General features: G+C 52.2%; 1 protein-coding gene across 17 annotated transcripts in view; it reads left to right on the forward strand.

The window, feature by feature from the left end:
- Positions 1–21,235, forward strand: part of BIN1 (bridging integrator 1) — a 55,588-nt gene that overhangs the window by 21,430 nt on the left and 12,923 nt on the right. For 5 of the 17 annotated variants that reach the window (XM_053670708.1, XM_037133416.2, XM_037133420.2 and 2 more), the window contains exons 2-11: positions 6,247–6,327; positions 10,641–10,695; positions 10,916–11,010; positions 11,238–11,333; positions 12,164–12,271; positions 13,117–13,209; positions 16,932–17,017; positions 17,181–17,256; positions 18,630–18,712; positions 20,099–20,143. In XM_053670708.1, the coding sequence (XP_053526683.1) occupies positions 6,247–6,327; positions 10,641–10,695; positions 10,916–11,010; positions 11,238–11,333; positions 12,164–12,271; positions 13,117–13,209; positions 16,932–17,017; positions 17,181–17,256; positions 18,630–18,712; positions 20,099–20,143 (818 nt within the window). The remainder of the gene's footprint in view (positions 1–6,246; positions 6,328–10,640; positions 10,696–10,915; positions 11,011–11,237; positions 11,334–12,163; positions 12,272–13,116; positions 13,210–16,931; positions 17,018–17,180; positions 17,257–18,629; positions 18,713–20,098; positions 20,144–21,235) is intronic. The other 12 variants (XM_037133429.2, XM_053670709.1, XM_037133430.2 and 9 more) reach the window with 3 other exon arrangements.

A 21,235-nucleotide genomic window follows, 5' to 3' on the forward strand; every position in this document is an offset into this window, starting at 1 on the left:
GGGTATTTAGGAGAACATTCTTATTTTTAGGAAGTATGCCGAAGTATTTAAGGGTGAAGTATTTGGAGGTAAAAGATCATGATTCTGAAGCTTACTTTGCAGAGGTTCAGCAAATATGTAAGCCAACTACCCATACTGTTTTACTGACAAAAAGAGAGAAAACAAGTGTGGCCCAGGGGTAATAGTGCATGTGGGGAAGGGTATCTGGCACTCTGTTGTACTCTTCTTTCAATTTCCTTTGAGGTTTATAGTTCAAACTGAGGTTGGGAGGGGCGTGTGGAATGTGGCAGTGAGTGGTGGGCTGGAGCTGACCTCTTCTCCTTCCTCCTTGCTGTCTTTGCAAGCACTCCTGAGACCCTGCCAAAATGACTCCTGGTTCCTGGGAGAAGTGTGGGAACAGGGTAAGCCACTCTAGTGTCAGATCTCTCTCAGGGGGCTAAGGAGCCTGAGGCTGGCTCTGCACTGTCAACAGCCTTTGCATTATGGGTGGACACTCATAGCATGAAGACCCCAGGTATGGACAGAGAGCCAGAAACCCAGAATATCCTGTCTTGTAATGTCTGCCTGGAGGAGGGCAGCTCTGGCCACTCGGTGGCCTTTGACTCTCAATTCTAGTGGCCTGGCCTCACTTTTCCCTCTTGGGGTGTAACGCCCAGAATAGGGCCCAGCTGTGTGTGTTGAGAGATCTCTGGGAAAACCTGGCCTTCCACTTGCCTGATCATCTGTATATTGGCCCCTGCTTGTCTGAGAGCCTCTGTGTGAGGGTGTGAGGATGTGCATCCTGTCGCTGTGGTCCCCTGACCACAGCTTTACTGGGAGGGAGCAGTGAGGTGGTGCTGCTCACCACGCAGATACAACTGGCTCAAAGACTGAGGCTGATTGAGGTGGCAGAAGAGCAGAGCTGGAGGAGATGATGGGGAAGGTGAAGACCTTCAGGGATTCCAGCAGCTGGGTGGTGGGTCCCTTAGAGGGAGCTGGATAAAGCCCCCCTTGGATGTGTGAGTATGAGTGTGTGTGCAGATGTGGTCTGGGGTTCGGGGGACACTCTGCATGAAGGATGATGAGTGGCCATGTAGGATACCTTTTGCAGCAGCTGTTCCAGGCTGCTGGAGGGGCCCCCAGCTTTGCTACATGGCACAGCACCTGGACACAGGGCTGACTGGGAATGTGGGCCATCTCTCCCTCTGGTTTCCCTCCCCACCAATCTCAGGTTCTAGAACATACTTATTCCTGCCTTGTGTCATGCCATTCAGATGTGATACCACCAGCATGGTGGTCTGGGCACTCTGGGAGTCCAGGAGGCCCCAGGAGAGGATGGCCTGTGGCTCAGGGCTCAGCGGTCCTAGTAGGGCCACCTAGCATCAGTGCAGCAGGTGAGCCTGCAGGTATAGTCTTTACCTTGTGGGACAGCTCGGGTGGCATGGGCAGGGTGCGGTCTCCCAGGTGCCTGCCCTCCAGTTTTGGAGCTTGGGAGCAGCAGTGTTATTCAGCTCTCAGTCCTCACTATGAAGGCCTTAGGCTCAAAGTCCTGATTTATCTCTGCTCACCTGGCATCTGTTCATGGAGATGAAAACATTTACCTGTGAGGAGGGAGCACTTAATGTCTGTAAAATTCCAGGTTCAGTAGGTGGTAAGTGATAAACTCTTAGTTCAGGTAAGACTGGCCCGGGGGGGGGGGCTTCTGTCCCTGTGGGTTTGGTGGCCATGCAGCACAGTTGTGCAGAGACACATGTTCATTATGGGTTTGTCCATTCCATGGGCTGTTTGCTGCCTGGGAGAACAGGAGAGGGCTTGGCAGGCCTCTCTCCATGCTCTGGGTTGTGAGAAAGGCCACAGCCACGAGGCTGGGGCAAGAGCACTTCTCTCCTTCATAGCACTGTGGCCACAGGGAGCACCTGCCGAGCCCAGGCTCCAGTGGGCATTCTTTTGTGTCTGGTGAGTCTCCCTCACTTACCCAAGGTGGGATTGCTGACTCCGTCCACAGCCAGGTTCAGAGAGGCTGAACCGTGGTTGTTGTCAGAGGAGGCTCCTGTTTCTGCCCTGCCCTGAGTGGGACTGTCACTTCAGAGGCACATCAGCTCCACTCCTATCTGGCTTAGCTGAGGATGTGGTGAGAGGAACCAGAGTGACACTGATAAGTCTTCCTGCACTGTTGGCAATTGTGCTGCTGAACTTGTCCCTGCTTCTCCTTCTCAGTTAACACCAAGTGTGGTGGGGCCTGTGTGCCTGTCCTCTGTTCCACCATCAGAATTCTCCCTTTGCTTATCACAAGGGAGACCTATGGCACAGGAGTTGTCTGGGGCTCCCACAATACATAATCCTAGACAGAGTGGAAATTCTGACTATCTGTCTTTAGGCCCTCTTCTTCACCTAACTTCTGCTTATCCTTCAAAACCCAGCTTGGTCATCCTGCATTCTCTGAGCCCCTGTAGGGCTGGCCCCTGCTGGACACCCAGAGTCCTCCTGCTGCTCTTAGTGGTCTGTCTGTGAGCTCGACACAGGGGGCCCCCACTAACCAGGCATCAAATGGGTAGAGCATCTGTGTCCCCAAGGCCTAAGGTCACAGCTTCCCTCTCAGCAGGTGGAGGGTCTCTGCAGTCCGAGCACCTAGCAGCTGCTGTGTGTGACAGCAGTCCCAGTTATGTAGGGTGGGAAATAGGAAGCAGGTAGCAATTGAGGGTGTGGGATTTTAATTGGACTGAATTCTGTGCTGGTCTCTGCCCTCAGGCAGGTGCTGCTCAAATTGTTTTCTCTTCCAGTAGCTACACTGGGAGCTCCTTGTGGACCCAGTGTATAGACTGGGATCCAGGCCATGTGCCCTTCTTCCCTCATCTATAAAATGGGGGTGTATTTAAGTGAGGATTAAATGAGGCCAAGACCAACATACATTTACTGAGTGATTTCCTGAGCCTCAACCATGTTGTGGTTACAAGTATCACTCTCATCTCAGAGGTGGGGCACTGAGGTATGGAGAACTTAAGCAGTTAGCCCAAGGTCACTCAGAGCCTACCAAGCTGGTCACCCCTTCCACACTGCTTCTTCAGGGCTGGGACCCACTGGAGTCAGCTTGGGTTATCCAAGACTTTGGATCAACATAGATGCTAATTCTAGTCCTAGTTCTGATGGCTACTTCTCACAACAGCTGTTGTATATGACCATGAGAGGAGACTGAATTTGAGAGATGGGATGTTTTGTTCAGTGTCATGACTGCCCTCAAAGCCCATGGCTCAGATTAGACAGTGGTCACCAAGAACATACTGCATGTCTGCCCTGTGCATAGCCTTTTGTAGGAGCTGGGGGCAGAGAGTTGGACCTCAGGCTCTTCTCATGGCTGGGGCAGGACCAGTGGTAGATAATTAGGCACCATTGCACAGCAATGAGGAGTACAGTTCCCAGGCCTTAAGTGGTACAGAATGATGTGGGAGAGGGAGAGGGCAGAGGCAGCTTCACAGAGGAGGTGTTACCAGAGCAAGGTTTTGAAGGATAAATAGGAGTTGCTATGCGTACATGCATGCCCATGCACACATGAACAGTGTGTGCATGTGACTTCTGTTTAGCTTACTGAGATGCCATTCGTCTGGATCTAGTATGAAGGTTAGTTGTTGTCAGGCCTGGCCCCTGGTTGTGCTCAGGCTGCTATGAAGGCCTTTGAGGGGCTTGCTGTTACTTGAGTATGTGCAATGGGCCAGGGACAGAGACATATTTCATAGGCGTGAGCCTTAGGGTGGGTGCTAACATTTTTCTGTTTTTCAGATAAGGCACTTGAGGCTAAGAAAGACAGAGTCCCTTTTCTCAAAGATCTTCCAACTGCTTGGCATAGTCTCGCTGTAGCTGGCCTTTCTTAAGTCCTGAAGTTGTCCCTGTTGACTTTGGCCATCTGGGTGTAGCACACAGCTATGTCTGGAAATGGGGCCACTGGGTGTATCTGTGTGTGCATTGGGAGTCCCAATGGCAGGTGTAGATTTTTGCTCATTGAGTGCATCTTCTCAAGGAGGAGAGGCAGAGGTGGGCAGGGCCACCTCCCTGGTCCTCCAGGATTGAGGGTTAGCCAGGCTGTGATCCTGATCCCTGGGAGCCTCTGGCTTATTTGGTGACCCCTCTGATTTCTGGACATTCTTTCCTACCCACAGGTCCATTTCTTTCTTTGGAACAGAGCTATCTAAGCTCAGGCACTTCCACAGCTCCACTGTATTCCTACAAGACCAAATAGAGGTGGCTGCCATGAGAAATGGGGGCCTGTGGGTATGGTGGTAGCTTGTTTTGCTTTCCTCCTCTTACCTTAGTGTCTACTTGGTATCCAGCAGCATTTGTTCAATAGATTGTGTGCTGACCACGCAGCACAGAATTGTTTGTGGGCCACTCCCCAGTGCATACCCTTGCCTCTCCTGCGACTCATATTGTCTCTCACTATCCTCTGTGACCTCAGGTTGCCTTGAAAAATTATAAATTTCTTGGTAATGTACCTCATCTTTCTAATCTCTTTGCCTTTGCTATAAGCTCACCCTCCATATGAGCTGCTGCTTCCCCCTGGAAGTCCTCCTTGATTGCCCAGGCTAGATATATCTCTACCCTGGACTCCTACAGGCCCATGGGCCTCCTTCTCTCTTGGGGCTGGACCCATATCTGGTTGATCTCTGTTGCCCCAGCAGAGATGCTTGACACTGGGCACGGAGCAGGTGCTTGGTGACAGATGGCCAAATGTACTACTGGGTGCTGATTGGCCTGCTGTGGCTCCTGGGACAGCCAGCCAGGAGCAGCAGGGAAGCACAGGCCTTCCTGGGCCAGTCAAGGGGGAAGGGTCCATGGTCTGCTCAGGAACTGGTCATTCCTCAGTCCAGAACCCAAGTCTGGGTCCTGGGTGGGCAAAGCTAGTGCTCCAGGCAGTGTAGCTCACTTTAGGGTCTTTGAGGGGAGAATATAGCTGAGGGGAAAATGGTGAGAACCTGCTGGCCTCAGATAGCTGCTGGGCTGGCTCTGCTGGTCCCATCCGCTGATACTCATCTTTGCTCTGTCCCAGCTTTTTTTCCTCTGCCTGCCATGCTCACCACCACCTGTTTTCTTCTCATTCTTGTTGGGTTTTGGCCACTGCCTCTACTGAACATTACAATGTTTTCTTCTGCTGCTTAATGGAGGTGCTGCCCTGCACTGTAGATGGCAGTTTGTCTTGGTCTCTGCTTCCTTCTCTCTGCAAACCCCATCCCCTCTCTGCCTCAGCATCCCCATTCTGAACCACTATCTCATCTCTCTGCTCTCTTCCCATGGTTTTCACCCCTCTGTCTCTTTATTTTGTGCCTCTCTTTCCCTTCCCCTCTTCCCTCCCTTGTCCTCCCCTCCCCACTCCTTCTCCCTGCCTCTTTCTCTTCCTCCTCCCTGGGACTGTGGGAAACAGGACCCTGGAGTGGGGAATCTGGGAGAACCTGATGGGCCAGCCCTCTGTTCAGTGCTTCCTCTTAGGCTCCTCTCCTGGTCTAGCATCTCTCTCTCTCTTTCTCTCTCTCTCTCTGCCTTTACCTACCTGTGCCTTCCACCTCTGCACTCCCCTCCTCTCCAGCATGTGGTTATGGTGGCTAGACTATGGGGGCTGTGTGTGCGTGCCCAGGGAGGCCTGCTGCTCTGTGGAAGAGGGAGCAGGGTGGCTAGAGTGGGTCATATATGAAAATCAAGTCAGACTGGGAGGTGACTCCTAGTGCCACAGAGCCTAGTCCCTGGCCACCCTGGGCTGCCCTTCTCACTCTGGGCGAGAAGGGAGAGAAGTGCATTGCCCTGCTTCTCCTTCTGGGATTCAGGAACCTTGGGCCCAGGATATGGACCTATTTTGGGAGCTGGGTCCACTCTTGGTATTCATCTCACTTTTCAGCTGCCAGGGCTGGGGTGGAGCACCCCAGCATACAGTATGAGATTATCAAGGAGGGGTGCTTGATTCTTCCTGCTATCTTTGAAGCTCCTTCCTCTTGGCTTCAGTCACTACAGCAGACCTGTCCTAAGTGCCTCCTCTGGGCTGATGGGCAAGCCCTAGAGAAAGGATGGGAAGGTCTCAAGACTTGTGGATACGGTCCTGTTCTTGGTGATCAAAGCAGCCACGAGACCTTCCGATGGTCCCAGTGCCCTGGGCTGGTGATACTGGCTGGGGGCCTCTCAGACCCTAGCTGGGGTGGGGAAAGGCCTTCAGTATTGATGACTGGGCCCTCTTGGTCTGTCCAGTTTCTTTCTCAAGGTAACACTCTTCTTGTCACTCTGCCTCTGTAGGTCCTCCAGAAGCTGGGGAAGGCAGATGAGACAAAGGATGAGCAGTTTGAACAATGTGTCCAGAATTTCAACAAGCAGCTGGTGAGTGTGGGTAGCCCTTGGCCTTAAGCCCTTTTCACAGTCCCTTGTGAAAAAGGGACTGTGACTGGCAAGTGGAAACTGTCAGAAGCTGAATTTGTGGAGTAGGGGAGGTTGGAGAGGAGGATCGATGTGGGCTGGCAAAGTCACAGAAGACTTCCTGGAGAAGGGAGCACTGGCAGTGGGCATGGACCATGGTGGGTAAGAAGAAGGACAGGGGTATACATGAGGTCCTTGGTGAGATATAGAAAGGGTGGTGGGGGATAATGGGGATTGGGTGAAAGTAGACAATAGATTATGGGCAGACTCTAGACAACCTTGAATGTCACATCACATGGGAGCTATAGAAACGTATAAGGAAAGGGTCATCTGCAGGGTTTACCATGAGAGCAGAACAGACTGGATTTGATTTCGATCCCTGCTGAGCATCAGCTGTGCCTGGCTTTAAGCCAGGCCACTTGTAGATGGCTTGTGGATGCTTCCCAACAACTGTATAAGGCGACCAGTATCATTGTTCCCTCTCTGTAGATGAAAGACTCAAGGCTCAGAGAAATTAGATAATTTTCCCAAGGCTGTCCAAGTGTTGGGGTGGATTCAGACCCATACTTGTCTGCTTTCAAAGACTGCAAAGGACTTGAAGGACTTCCTTACCAGGTTCCTTTGTAGGCCAGTGGCCAGTTACAAAAGGGCTCAGTCATGTGGCAGCCTGGGGGCAGTGTTTAGATACGAGGGAGGACTTTGTACCTGAAAGGCTCTGGATGCTGTGACTGGGTTGTCCCTGAAACCACTCCCTCATAGAGTCTCAAATAAGCCACAGCTGTGTCTGAGACAGTAGAAGGGCACTGAGAGGACCCTGTGACTATCCCATCCCTGGGAAGGGCCAAGGCACTAGGAAAGGAAAGAGAGCTGGGCGGTGACTGGCTTCTGCAGCTGTGCCCCAGTAAGTAACAGATGGAGATGGAGGCTAAAAGAGGCAGTATGGATGGGAGTGGGCATGGGAAGTGAGAGCAGGGTCTAAGCTCTGCCAGGAAATGGGCCAGCTGGGCACCTACCACCATCTCTACAGCTGGAATGGAACCCAGGGAAAGGGGCCTTTTTTGTAGAATTCCGACAGTCCACTGCCCAGGGGCTGGTGAACATGCTAGCGGAGGGCCCAAGGCCAAGTCCACCTTCAAGAGCTTGACTAAGAGACTCCCAGGGCAGGGGTGGGTGCCCCCATGGCTGCTTGTCCCACAGACCAGTCATAGGGTGTGTTTCACAGCCCCGGTAGGGACCATGGCAGAGACTGCCTCTGTGGTGCCTACTGGGTGAGCCTGGGTGAGCACCTGCTCCTTTGGTCTCTGTGAAATAGATGTTGAACTGTGAAATAGATGGTTGAACAAGAAACCTGAAGTTTTTGCTTCTGATTCTGTCTCCTGTAAGCCCATGGGACAAGTTCCCTATTCATCTGTCCTCCTCAGCTATGGCATATTTCTATGAAAGTCATTTAGGGATTGTTGTTACTAGAGTATCTACCGTGGACCTGGTCCTGTGGTGTGTTTTACAGACATGAGCCTTGCATTCCTGAGCTGGATGCTAATATTCTCTTTATTTTACAGACTAGGCACTTGAGGCTCAGAGAGATTAAGCAGCTCTTTCAAGGCCACACAGCTGATGTAGGGTCTCAGGAGTTTAAATCTATATCTGTTTATTCTCAGGCTCCTATTCTGGAGCTGAAGCCAGTCCTAAGGGCAGCTGCCTGGAGAGAAATGTTAGGGCAGCCTGAGCTGCAGCCTGGGCTGGGATATGGGGCTATCTCAAGCAGGCTGGGCTGTTTGGTAGAAGGTAAAGAAAATGCAGTATGGAAGCTGGAGTTTTCTGTAGCCTGGTCCCAGCACTGTGACCAGAGAGTTGCTCTCCACATTTGTTCCTCAGAGTCATTGCCTCTGCACCCCTGGCTCTGGGCAGGTAGTCACTCACTGATCCTTGGGCAGAGGGGTGGGCAGTTAGGCCAGGGCCAAAGGTGACCAGTGTGGGTGGGTCTCTGGCTATGGGCATGGGGTGGTCACTTTAACTGGCACTCTTTCTATCTTCAGGTTGGGGTGGACAGCTTTTCAGGGGCTAAGGGTGGTAGCAGGAGGGGGCAAATATGAGTTCTCATTTGAGACTTGGGGTAACCCTCCCTTGGGGGTTTAGGTAGCCAGTCAGTTCTGGATTTGAGTGGTGTGTGAGAGTGACTGGGCCCTGGGGGTGGGTGTCAGGATTTACAAATGTGTGAGGGTCACTATTCTGCAGGGGATGAATTTAGGGGGCTGAAGTGGGCTTAGCCTTTTCAGCCTGCAGGGATGGGGGGACCCTCTGAATGGCAGTGAGAAGACTGAGCATGGGGGGCCTCGGAGCTGAGCATCCTCCTGTTCTTCATCTCTGAACACCAAGCACAGTGAGCCCAGCACTAGTTAGGGAATGGCATAGCAGGGAATATGATCTTCAGGGAAGCACATTCCTAGCCCTTTCTGTTGAGGTAGGTCCTAGGAGAGGGTATAGGTCACCTTGCTGTGTCACTTGTTAACACAGCCCCTGTGGGGCTCACTCGTACTAGTCACAGCACCCCTGTCCTCTTTGCCTGCCCTGAAAAATCATGGAGGCCTCTTGTCATTCCTCTCCCCCTGAGTGCTGTAAACCCAGCTCAGGCAATCCTGGAAATCATCCAGGGTCCTTCAGGTGGACCAAAACCTTCTCCTAGGGGCCAACTATAGCCTGTACTCCAGGGACTCATCCTTGCTGTCTGTTTATTCTTGTCTCCAGGGCCCACCCAGGCTCTGCTCCAAGAAGGCATCCCAGTCTGGGAGGGAAGACCCACTGGCATTGATGCGTAGTGGCAAAAATCAGCTGGAATCAGAGGGGCTGCATGCAGGAGGGCATGCCCTTACCCCTCAGACCCACTGGGAAGATGGGGCTCAGTCTTCAGGCACCTGTGGGGGCTGATGTCAGGGATGGTGGGGAGCACCCTTTGGAGGGAGAGGTACCGTGGAGATGTGGGGTGCTGGCTGAGCTGCCACCATAGAGCTGTAGTAGGTGTTGGTCCTGGGATGTTGTGCCCTTCCAGATTCTAGAGCCCAGAGAGCCCACCAAGGGGACAGTGAGTCCAGAACTTGATCCTTTCCCTAGCTGCTGTGCAAGGAATATGTTAGAACTCTAGGCAGCTCCAGAGAATTGACAGAGTGGTTTTGGAAGTGAGCTCACAAATTCTGTGCTGGTGGGCCTAGGCACTGCCCTGCAGGAGCAGCTTGATGGTGAAGGGCTGTGTCTGACCCTGGAGACTGACCTTGAAGCTGGTTTAGGGCCCCAGCTGCAGTAGCATGTGGGTGGCATACCCTGGGCTGCCCCTTCACATCTGTGTCCCACGTGCCTGCTCACAGTGTAGCCTTGTTTGGGAGGCACAAGGGGCCCTGGTACAGCTTGATACCCAGGCAAGTGTAGCACCCCACCCCATGGATGACCCTTTCCTTAGGGTGTAGTATACACAGGTGCAAAGGGCTGTTGGGGAAGGGAATGCGATGATGGAGGCTGGCGGGAAGAGAATCTGGGTTTGGAAGTGTGACCCTCAGCAGATGAGGCCCACTGGCCCACTCTCCCTCTTATGTCCTACACTCTCCCTCTCAGCTGGGCCAGTGTCCTGAGAGTCCTGAACATGACCCCCACACTTCTCTGCACCCTGGTTAGGCCATCCCCTTCCAGCAAGCCATTCTCCCTGCCTGGCATGCTAAGTGGGAGCCCATTGGTATTGGGCACACCTAAGCTTTTGGAACAAGGTGCCTCTGTCCCTGACCCTTGCCCATGTTTCTGCGCTCATTGGTCACCAATTCTGTGGTTGTATGAGGGTGGGCTTCTTCATGCCAGTTCCATCATACATGTGTGCTCTGCTGTGTGTGTGTCATTTAACCATGTCCTCAGTGTCTTGTCCAGGATGGAGGGGTCTCTGTCTTCCTAACTTCCATAGAGGGCTGAAAATAGTGCCTGGAAGAGACAGACAGGTGCTGACAAACTTGGGATGAATGTCCCTTCAGGCACATGGTTCCTACAGCAGGGATGGTTCTGAGAACACGGTGGGTGCTCAGTCCGTGTTTGTGCCCAGAGGGTGACAGGTGGTCTGCTCTGAGTTGAGCTGGTGCCAGGCCCTCGCCCAGAGGAGTTTACACATCTCTCTTCTCTACTCCTCTTAATGTACTGATGAGGACAGCCTTTATTAATTAGTCTTTCTGGAAGTAGAGGAAGGAGAGGGTGGGATTCAAGGTGTACCCTCAGGTCCTCACCTTGTTCTCATCTTTTCTTTGCAGAATGAGGGCACCCGGCTGCAGAAGGATCTTCGGACCTACCTGGCCTCGGTCAAAGGTAAAAGGCAGATGTGGCCTGTGTGAGCCAGATTTCACAGGATGCAGGGAGGGGCCTTCTTCATATGGAACAGATGCATAAAGAGCTAGGGAGGGTGTCAGGGTCTGGTTGGGAAGGGGTGAGGACAGTTGTGGAGGCCGACATACATCCTTGGCCTCTGGGGGACTCCCTATCCTAGGTCCCCATGGTCTAGCTGCAGCATGGCCCTTCTGTCCCACAGCCATGCATGAGGCTTCCAGAAAGCTGAACGAGTGTCTACAGGAGGTGTATGAACCTGACTGGCCTGGCAGGGATGAAGCGAACAAGATCACTGAGGTGAGCAGGGGCAAGTGGCTCGACCCTCCCACAAGGCCTTGCTGGCCCCAGCTGCCAGTGCATTTTACAGATGAAGAAACTGAGGTTTTCAGAAGCCACCGACCCTTGAAGTGATGGGGCGAGAGCTGATCCCCAGGTCCCTGGGAGGCAAGAGCTGCGGGCTGGGGCAGGGCTAGCAGCCCTGAACAGCCCTGGGGCAGTGCATTCACGTGCTCTTGCCTCTTCAGAACAACGACCTGCTCTGGATGGATTATCACCAGAAGCTGGTGGACCAGGCACTCCTGACCATGGACACGTACCTGGGTCAGTTCCCTGACATCAAGGTGAGAGACTGTTGAGCTAGCCAGCTTGTACAGGGAATGTGGCAAGGGAGATGATCCAGGGATGGGGACAGTCCAGGGCTACCTCAGGCACTGCTATGACTCCACCCTGAAGGCAGACATCCCCTTCACTGAGTACCTTATCCTTCCAGGGCTAGCCTGCTAGCTCTAGACCCGGGCCTTTCTGAACTGGCACCTTTGAGCCCTTTACCACTGGTTTCTCGGCTAGAGGAATAGACCCCATGGTGCCTATACATGTGTGTGGCTGAGACACTGTGGGATTGTTAAGATGTTTTAAGGGAATGTCAGGCCTTGGCATTTGTGTCTCAAGGTGTCTTGTGTTAGGCTGTGTGTGCTTGGAGGGGAATGTATACATACTATTGCATCGACCCTTATCTTGATGTATTTGTGTGATTGTGTATGTTCAAAAGGACAGCTCCCTCTGCTGGGCCTGGGTGTGTGCTGTGAATTGTCATTGTGCCATCATCTCCATTGAGCACAGTGGGACCTGGGTGCTTTAGCCATGGAAGAAGGGGTGTCTGGAGCTCAGGTGGTGACTGTCATACTGAACCTGATCCACTGGTGGTCATGCTCCATGTTGGCCCTCTCAGACACTCAATGTGGATGCCTCAGGCTCCCAAGGTGTCTTGTGGTGAATGCAAAAGGGAGGTTGATGGTGGTAGCCCTAGAGAAGAGAAACCTGGAACCGGGGTCTACTGCATGGCTCCTCTGGCTTCAATCAGGTCCCCACTGTTCTGGGCCCAGTTGGGTCAGCATCACAGAAGACCCTTTTGCTGGGCCCTGTTCAGCCCTCTTCTCCATTTGTTTCCCAGTCACGCATTGCCAAGCGAGGACGGAAGCTTGTGGACTATGACAGTGCACGGCACCATTATGAGTCTCTCCAAATGGCCAAAAAGAAGGATGAAGTCAAAATTGCAAAGGTAGGGGCTGGAGAGGGGCCAGGGCAGTGTTCTGGGAGATAAAACAGGGGTGGGGGGGGTGGGGATGTGTTCAGGCCCCAGGGAGCCACCCTCTTGGGCTGCACTTACCTGCCCCTTTGCACCCTGGCTCTCACACTCCCCTGGGGGTGGGAATGCTCAAGCCCCTTTATGGAAAGGTTTCCAACTGTGACTTGTACCAAGTCCCAGAGCTGGGGTGGGTGACTGAAAGATCCCCACAGTCCCCTGGGAGAGGGCCTGCCTCTGGCTCATTCTCTGGTGCCTGCCCTGGCCCCTGACCCCTCCACTCAGTCTGAGGCCACTTTCCAGAAGAAGAACAGGCTTGGGGTTCACTAGGAAGGCTCTGCCTGGCCTGGTATGCTCTAAGTAGACTTCCGTCATGTGATATATGATGTGACCCTGTCTTCGCTGAAACAAGCAAGACGGTTGGGTAGGGAGTGGGGATTGGAGGTGTAGGAGTGTGAGCCAGTGGGGGAGCACAGGACTTTGGCTGGCCACATTCTCCCCAGAGCCCTGAGGATGAGTTTCCCAACCCCACCCACCACAGCCCAGAGCAAGATCTTGCTTGCTGAGTCCTCTGCATTTACTAACAATTCTCACATTTTGCTTTGCAGCTGGATTTCACTACCTTCTGTGCCCTGTTGAGGGCTTCCCTTAATTCTCTTAGCCTTTTGAGGGTGGTGGGATCCCTGGAGGGGCAGCCAGCTTGTCTGTTACCACGTTTGGGATATTTGGACTTAGTGTTTAATATCTGTGTCTCTGTTTCTCTCCCCATTTCCCTCCTGTTTTTCCACTCTCCTTTGCCTTGACCTCCCTACCCCTACCAGCCTGTCTCGCTGCTTGAGAAAGCTGCCCCCCAGTGGTGCCAAGGCAAACTGCAGGCTCATCTTGTAGCTCAAACTAACCTGCTCCGAAATCAGGTGACTCTGGCTTCTAACTTTGCATGTGCTGGCATCTTATGATTTGTTGTCCTGTCCTTGTGCTATACTGCCTGGCTGGGGAGGGCTCAGCCCTCTTTCTGGGTCAGAAGGCAGGGGTGGTTTCAAATACCTGTGCTGGGAGAGTTCCTGTTACAGATTAAGACCTGAGGTCAAACACAGGAGGGGATAGGGACTGGAGATGCTACTTGGCTGGGGTCGGTTTGAGTCTTTTGCTCAGCATTGGGGTCTCTGGTAGTCCTAAGACTGAAATTTTAGCGTCCAGAAGCCCAGGAAAGCCTTGGAACCCTTTGTCCTCTGTGTGGGCCACTATCCTGACATGTGTTGTCCTTCGAGCCTCAAAAGAGCTGTGAGGGTGATTCTGAATTTACTGAGGAAGTAAACCTGCAGAGGGGCAAAGTCTCTTGCCCAGTGTCCCTGAACTACTTAGTGCCTGAGTTGGGGCTCATGTGACTCAAGGCCTAGCCGCTGGGCCATTTTCCTAGCTCACTGCCCCTGGGCTCAATGTGGGTGGTCCTGCCACAGATGGCCAGACTCAGGGAACCTCGGGAACTGTGAGTCCCAATGATGCCCCTGGAGGGGACACTGGGAGGGCTCCTCAGTTGGGCTGGTACCCTGAGACCTGGGGTTGCTCTTTGGGAGTTTCATGGAGGGTAGTCTGCATCACAGTGGTCCTGGAGGAGGTTCTTCATACAAAACTCCTAAGTGACCCTGCTTCTCTGGCAACACTTCAGTCTTGTCAGGCCCTGCTCTTGGAATGGGCTGGGTGTGGCCAGGGGCTGTTGGACACAGTACCCTGAGAGAAGTGGTCTGATGGCTTTCTCTTCAGAGAAACTGACCTTACTCCAGTACCCCTTCATTTTCATGGTTTTGGGGTGGGGGCAGGCAATAGGCCCAACCTAGGAGGTTGGGTTTCTCTCTGGACAGCGGCCCCATTTTTTGGGGGGGCACCTTCTGATTTCATCGTCTTCAACCTACATGTATTGAATGCCGATGATACGGAGCGGAGAGCTTTGGGCTCAGCATGGGCTTGTGGTCCAATTTTTACCTGACCTACTGCCTGATTCTTTTAAGCCAAAGCTGTGGGCTGATTTTTGAGGGTAAGGTGGCCCAGGATTCCAGGGTCTGAGGAAGATGGCATAGGGAGTTTTTGATTGGCCTCTGTGTCCTCTGCTACAGGAGGTTCAGGAGGAGTGAGAGGCTAGAGTAGGCCTTCTGTAGAGTTAGAACTCTGGCTGGAGGGGGAATAGGGCCACTGATGCGGAGACAGGATTTCTATATAATTTTCCTGAAAAAAGTTTGGCAGGAGGCCAGGTAAACATTTTTGCTGGGTAGGAGTACCTCCAAGAGCCTGTGGAACCCATGGTGGGGCCTATGGCTGCTTTTGGGTTCCTGGGATATATGCAGTTGAGGATCCTGCTTGGAGGGCCCCATACTCCGACCCTTGGGGGTGGCTGAGGAAGCTAAAGCACATGATGTCATCTTTGGATATTGGACTGCAGATGTTTTGTCTTTCAGCCAAATTCGTTTTCCCATTTGGATTCATTTTTTATTTGAGCATATCCTCCTCCTGCTTCCAGCCTGCCTCATGCCTGGCTGGGTTTCCATGGGCATTTGGCTGGATGTGAACTGGGTACTTGGGACCTGGGTCTGCCTTGACAGCTGCCTTGACTTTGGGGAGACAGCATAACCTTGTGAGACTGTGATCCCTCCACCTGACCAGCTCTAGGTATCACCTAGGCTAGTTTTGAGCTGTTCTTCACACTTGCCATAATGTCCCAAAACTTGCCTGCAGGACCTGGGTGGTCTGGCATGCAGTCAGCAGGCCAATTTTGTGTCTGCTGGTCTGATGTTCATGTCTGTTCATTAGCATGTAGCAGAGCTTCCAGGGCTACAAGGACTCCCCCACAATGACAGCTCTCCTTGTACTCCCTGCCACCCAGTTCTTCTCAGAGATCCGGGACATGAGAACATGACTCAGAAGGAATAAAAGACTTAGGCCCTGGCCTCCAGGAACTCTAAAATGGAGCCACCCTGCTCTTGCACTATTGCTGAAATATTGGGACAGTCCCTAGCACATGGTGAGGAGATGCTGTGCCACTGTCATTGTCATGATCATGATAGTTTATTGTGAAGTTAGGACCAGCTTTGTGGGGTGGAGGCTGAATCCTTAGTGAGGGGTGGTCTCTGAAGGCACAGGAGCTGGGTTAGTCAAAGTGGGCTCCTGGGGCATGTGGGTCTGGAGTCAGACTCCTGGTTGTGGTGGGAGGCATGCATGACAGTGCGAGGAGTTCAGAGCCAGATATGTGGGAGTCACTCACTTAGTGGGTTTTATAAACCATCATCAGTAGCCCCAGTTAGGCACAGGTACCCAGGTCAGATCTAATCCATCCAGGAGCAGCTGAGGCGTGCATGTCTAGAGAGATATATATTTTTTCTCGTTCTATCTTTAATTTTTAAATTACATTTTAAAAATTCAGGCAAGGAGCTCATGCTCACTCTAGCAAGTCCCAACAACCTGAAGGTAGCTGAGTAGGGAGAGATGGTGGCCCCTCTCTCCTCCACTCCCTCCCCCAAGTCATCAGGCTCAGCTCTGGGTATAATGGAGACAAGGCTGACTTGGCCTGGTCCCAGTGCCTGACACTGGGTGGGCCAGCCTGGTGGACTTGGGAAAAGCTTGTGCTTTGTAACACTTTGGCATTCAGACTAGTTGGCTGCCTTGGTCAGTGGCTTCTGGACGGAAGTTTTCTCCTGGGTGGGTCCTGCCACGTTCCTGGGCCATGACTCAGATCCCTGAATCTGAGTTATCTCCACCCCAAGTCTCTATTTCCATTGGTGCCCTCCAGAATGAGCTGGCAGAGCCCCTTCTGGGGCAGAGGACTCACCTCCACCCTTGCCTGCCCCTCCACCTTTAGAGCGGGGCCCGGCTGCTTCATTTCTCTCCATTCTTGGCTCTGTGATGGGGCCCAGCACCACTGCTTGGTGGATTTAAGCAGCTGGAGGGTGCAGGGCTTGCCCAGGGAAGAGGAAGGCCTTGGAAGTTGACTTAAGCACCCTGCCCAGCTGCTCAATTCCATACTTCCCTGGCCTTGCCCTCCATCTAGAGTGGACAGGTGATAGAGAAAAGAATGATAGGGGAGTGGAAGGAATGTAGGAAAGACTGTCCCAGGGAGGTGAGATGAAGGCCGGTGGCTGAGATTGAGTGGAGGCAGCATTGAGACAGGAGGAGATGAATACTGTGAGGGGAGAGCAAGGCCCAGAGAGCTAGGCAGCAAGCTGAAACCTAGCCTCAGAGAGGTTCATGTGTAAGTGGACTGGGTCTTCACCCAGAGGATCTGGGTCTGCCTCTTCACCCTTGTCGTGCTCCAGCCCCTTATGCCCCATGTCAGCACCTTCTTATTGTATCCTATTCATTGCTCACCTCCTTCCTGGTTTACCAGGGCCAGACTGAGAGGCCCTCCCTTTTGCTCTGCTCTTCCCTTCTGGATGCAGCCCCCCTGAGGCCCTGGCTGCAAGGTCCACAGGGGCCACGAAGGGTGGTCTGTCCAGGTATCCAATTTCAGGTCCACCTCCACCTAACCCAGAGCTCTGGTCTGAGCCTGTTAGGTGGGGTAGGGGGGCAAATCTTGGGGGGTTAGCCTGGCCTGGTCTTGGCTGGCTGGGATGGGGGCCTAGCAGAAGGAATGACTGGTCCTGCCCCTCAGGCTGAGGAGGAGCTTATCAAAGCCCAGAAGGTGTTTGAAGAGATGAATGTGGACCTGCAGGAGGAGCTACCATCTTTGTGGAACAGGTGAGGGCCAGCAGGTGGTACCTGAGCCTCCTTTCCAAAGCTGCACAACTCTGTTTTGCATGTCTGTCTGTGGTGCCCCATGTCATCTCAGGCCTGTGTTTCTGATAAGGGTTGCCCACCCTTACCTTCATGTTCATTTTGTCTGCCTCCTTCTCCCCTGCAGCCGTGTAGGTTTCTATGTGAACACATTTCAGAGCATTGCAGGCCTGGAGGAAAACTTCCACAAGGAGATGAGTAAGGTAGGCCTTGGTGACTCCTATGAGCCTCAGGGACTCTGGGCCTTGCTCCATACACCTTGCTTGGGGCGACGGCCAGAGGTACAGAAGGGGATGGTGAGCTCTCTGTTCCCTTTTGAGGTTCTGCACACAGTATTGACCACAGCACTCCCTCTGACCCCTGCACCCAGAGTGTTCTGCCCAGTGGGAGCTGCTGGGTGTGTGGAGGGAGGCAGTAAGGCTGTCAGCAGAGCTGGAAGGTCTAACTCCAGCCTTTGTCCTGCTCCCAGTACTACTCTTCCTGCCTCAACAGAGCCAGCCCCACTCACACTATAAGTGTGTTCTCAGGCAACTTTAGTCCAGGGAACTCAGTGTCAGAAAATGGTGGTGGTTTCCCAATTTATAAGCAAATAAGAATTAAATTGCTAGGAATTTTCAATTTTTAATGTTCTTTCATGTGTCCGAAGACATCGAAACCTATCTTTATCTGCCAAATCTGATAAGAAAGGGTCTGGTTAGCTTAAATTTTTATGTTGTATTATTTTCATTTTAATTTAATGGGCAGTTAAACTCAAAGCTGACTTGAAGAAACTAAGTCTTGGCAGCTTTTTCCCACTGTGCAAGTGGATGCATCTGACTCTTGTCTTGTGGGCCCAGAGGAATAAAGTGATGGTGGTAGGTTCCAGGCCCAGGGCAGGAGGTGGAAAAGCAAGCTTGGGTCCTTTCCTGAGTTGCCACCATGAAGATGATTTCCTCCCTTTTAGGCTGTCCCTTTCCTTCCTTTTTTACTTTTTCCCTTTAGAGACTTGAGACAGCCTAGGAAAGTTTAAAGAACAGGCAGAGAAAGGTGATGGGAAAGAAAATATTTATATGAAATAGGAGGGAACTTAATCTCCGAGCTTCCTAGTAGCCAGAAAAAAGGGAAATATTTTCAGTAAAGAGACTCACTATGTGCATAGGATAAACCTCTTTCTTCTCATGCTTGTGCATTTGGTGGAACTTGGCAGTTGTGTTGTGACCCGGAAGCATCTTGGCAAAGTGACCTTAACAAGTAGGATCGACAATTAGTTTGCAAAAATCATTTAAAAATTTAAAAAATAGTATAACCTCTATGTGGAATTTTAGGAAATTCTTACGAGTAGAAAGAAAAGGAAAGATGGTCTCTAGGAGCTATAACTATTAGCAGAGCATCCCACCTCCTTCATTGCTGTCCCTGGCTTCCTGAGTGTGGTGTGTTGGTTCCCAGCTCCCACTGATGAAGAAGGAGGAGCTTATTTCAGGTGGGGATAGGGGGACGGAGAAGTGATTAATAGGGGAGAAGTGGAATGGTACTTGGGAGAGTGGGGCTTTTTGGTGATTCCAGAGGCCCCCCTACCTGGTTGCTATCCCTCCTGCAGCTCAACCAGAACCTCCACGATGTGCTGGTGAGCCTGGAAAAGCAGCACGGGAGCAACACCTTCATGGTCAAGGCCCAGCCCAGGTGTGTGATATCCACTGACCTCCAGGCTGCTGGTGGGTGTGGGAGGTATGGCTTGGGGCGGGCTTCTGTTGTTTGCTGCTTTTGCAAGGCTGGCACAAGACTTCTTCTTGTGGTCCCACCGGTTTGGCCTCCCTGTGCTCAGAGGAGCAGGCGAGGCCACTGCCATTCCCTGTGTCTCCCATCAGGGGAGGAGCACTCCTCAACAGTCTGCATGGCATCTGAACCTCACTTCCTGTGGAGCAGGAACAGCCAGAGTGCCTGTGTAGGTTTGGGAGAGGGTAAGGGGTAACTGAGTGATTCACAGGTATGGAGCCTTCTGGAAAGTGAGTAGTCCTCTTAGATCAGGGGCGGCACAATCTTTTCTCTCTTGTGCTCCCACGAAGCCCAAGTCCCAGGATGATGGCATTCTGCACACCTGCAAGGGTATCCTTGTTCCTGCCATTAGCCCAGCCCTGGCCACCTCCTGCCTTGCTGCCTCTGAGAAGACACCTGTTTCCTGAGGGGCAAGCAAGAGGCAGGAGACGAAAGATCTTGCCCTTTGTCTTTGCCCTCCCTGATGGGAAATTATAACGAATCTGGGATTTCCTTTCCTTTCTGGCCATTGTAGTACAGTGTGGAGAACACAAGGAACCTCACTTTCCTTGTCTATAAAATGGGGTGATTGTATCTGCTTCTTGGGGTGATTGGGGTGTTACCTAGGACTAAGGAGGCATTCAGTGAGTATCATTACCCCTCTACTCTCTTGAAAATAAAATATATTGAGACAGAGCGGCCCAGAGAGTACCCAGGACTGAGGATTGCTGAGGGTGGAGTGGAGTGGATTAAAGGCCAAAGGTGATTTCCCAGGTCACTGGAGGGAGGACCTGCCACCTGTTGTGCTGCACTGCCTGGCCTGACCGAGGTCACGGTGGGAGTATCCAGGTTGGGTGTGAGGGCAGGGGTAAGTGGTTGTCATCCTGGGCAGTCCTGCCCTCAGCTAGCCATTCTGTGGCAAAGGGGCTAGTCATTCTGAGGAAAGAGTAAGGGATGTGGGGTCTTGTAAGCCTTCCTTATACTGAAGGAGGCCTCCTTGCCTCCTCTTCCAGGGTCCCATGTGGCTAGCTGACCCCGTTTCTTCCTGGTCCCATTTCTCTGAGCCTTGAGCTCCCATGGGCTGGACCTTGGCCATATGCCTAGGTCACCTTTGGTGGGGGTGGTGCTCAGGATTAGATGATGGTGGCCCAAGGGCAGTGTTCGGTCCTCTTCACAACCCCTGGGTGTTAGGGGAGACATTGGTTCTTTGCTGAACCCCTTTATTAGGGGTTGCTGATGGCTGATGAGGACAGGCCAGCCCCATACTCCACATTTCCCCCAAGTGAAGACTTCCACGTCCTGTCCCTCCCACAGAAAGAAAACTAAACTGTTTTCCCGGCTGCGCAGAAAGAAGAACAGGTACTAGCAGTGAGTGCTGCATTTTGGAGTCACCCCAGGCCAGCATCCTGGCTGGTGGCCCCTGTGCATGCGCCTCATGCCTTTCTCTGAGGGTGCCACTAACCCCTAACCTGCCTTCCTGTGTGTGGCGCTGCCCACAGGGTTGGGGCTGTGTAGTGTTGTGTGTGGCTGTGGGCTAGTCAGAGGGGTCATGGGGGGAATGGCAGGCAGACAGCCTGGGTTCAGTTTAGCACCTGCCTTTGCAGACCCACATGTGCCAGCTGTGGCTGGACTCAGAGCATTAGCAGGTGGACTGTGTCACCAGGAAGGAGGCCTGGGCTGTGCAGTGCAGTGGTGGTTCTCAAGGGGTGTGTGCCTGTGTGCTGTCCTTATATATTTCCTTTCTTTCTTTTTTAAAGAGAACGACATTTATTCAACATGTCCCTGTGTTATCTTCTTACAAGCACCACGGGAGCTAGGTTTTTTTTAAAATACATTTTATTGATTATGCCATTACAGTTGTCCTATTCCCCCCCTTCATTCCCCTCCACCCTGCACACTCCCTCCCTCACCATTCCCCCCTTTAGTTTATGTCCATGTGTCTTAAGTTCTTTAGATTCTGTATTTCCCCTACTATTCTTGCCCTCCCCCTATCTATTTTCTACCTACGGTCTATGCTACTTATTCTCTGTACCTTCTCCCGCTTCTCCTCCTCCCACTCCCCTGTTGCTAACCCTCCTTGTGATCTTCATTTCTATGCTTCTGCTCCTGATCTAGCTGTCCTCTTAGTTTGCTTTTGTTTTAGGCGTGGTACTTAATAACTATGAGTTTCCTGTCCTTTCACTGTTCATCTTTTTTATCTTCTTTTTCTTAGATAAGTCCCTTTAACGTTTCATATAATAAGGGCTTGGTGATGATGAACTCCTTGAATTTGATCTTATCTGAGAAGCACTTTATCTGTCCTTCCATTCTAAATGAAAGCTTTGCTGGATAGAGCAATCTTAGATGTAGGTCCTTGCCTTTCATGACTTGGAATACCTCTTTCCAGTCCCTTCTTGCCTGTAAGGTCTCTTTTGAGAAATCAGCTGACAGTCTGATGGGAACTCCTTTGCA

This window comes from Artibeus jamaicensis, unplaced genomic scaffold, assembly GCF_021234435.1.
Source record: "Artibeus jamaicensis isolate MK-2021 breed Jamaican fruit bat unplaced genomic scaffold, CSHL_Jam_final contig_61, whole genome shotgun sequence".
NCBI lineage: Eukaryota > Metazoa > Chordata > Mammalia > Chiroptera > Phyllostomidae > Artibeus > Artibeus jamaicensis.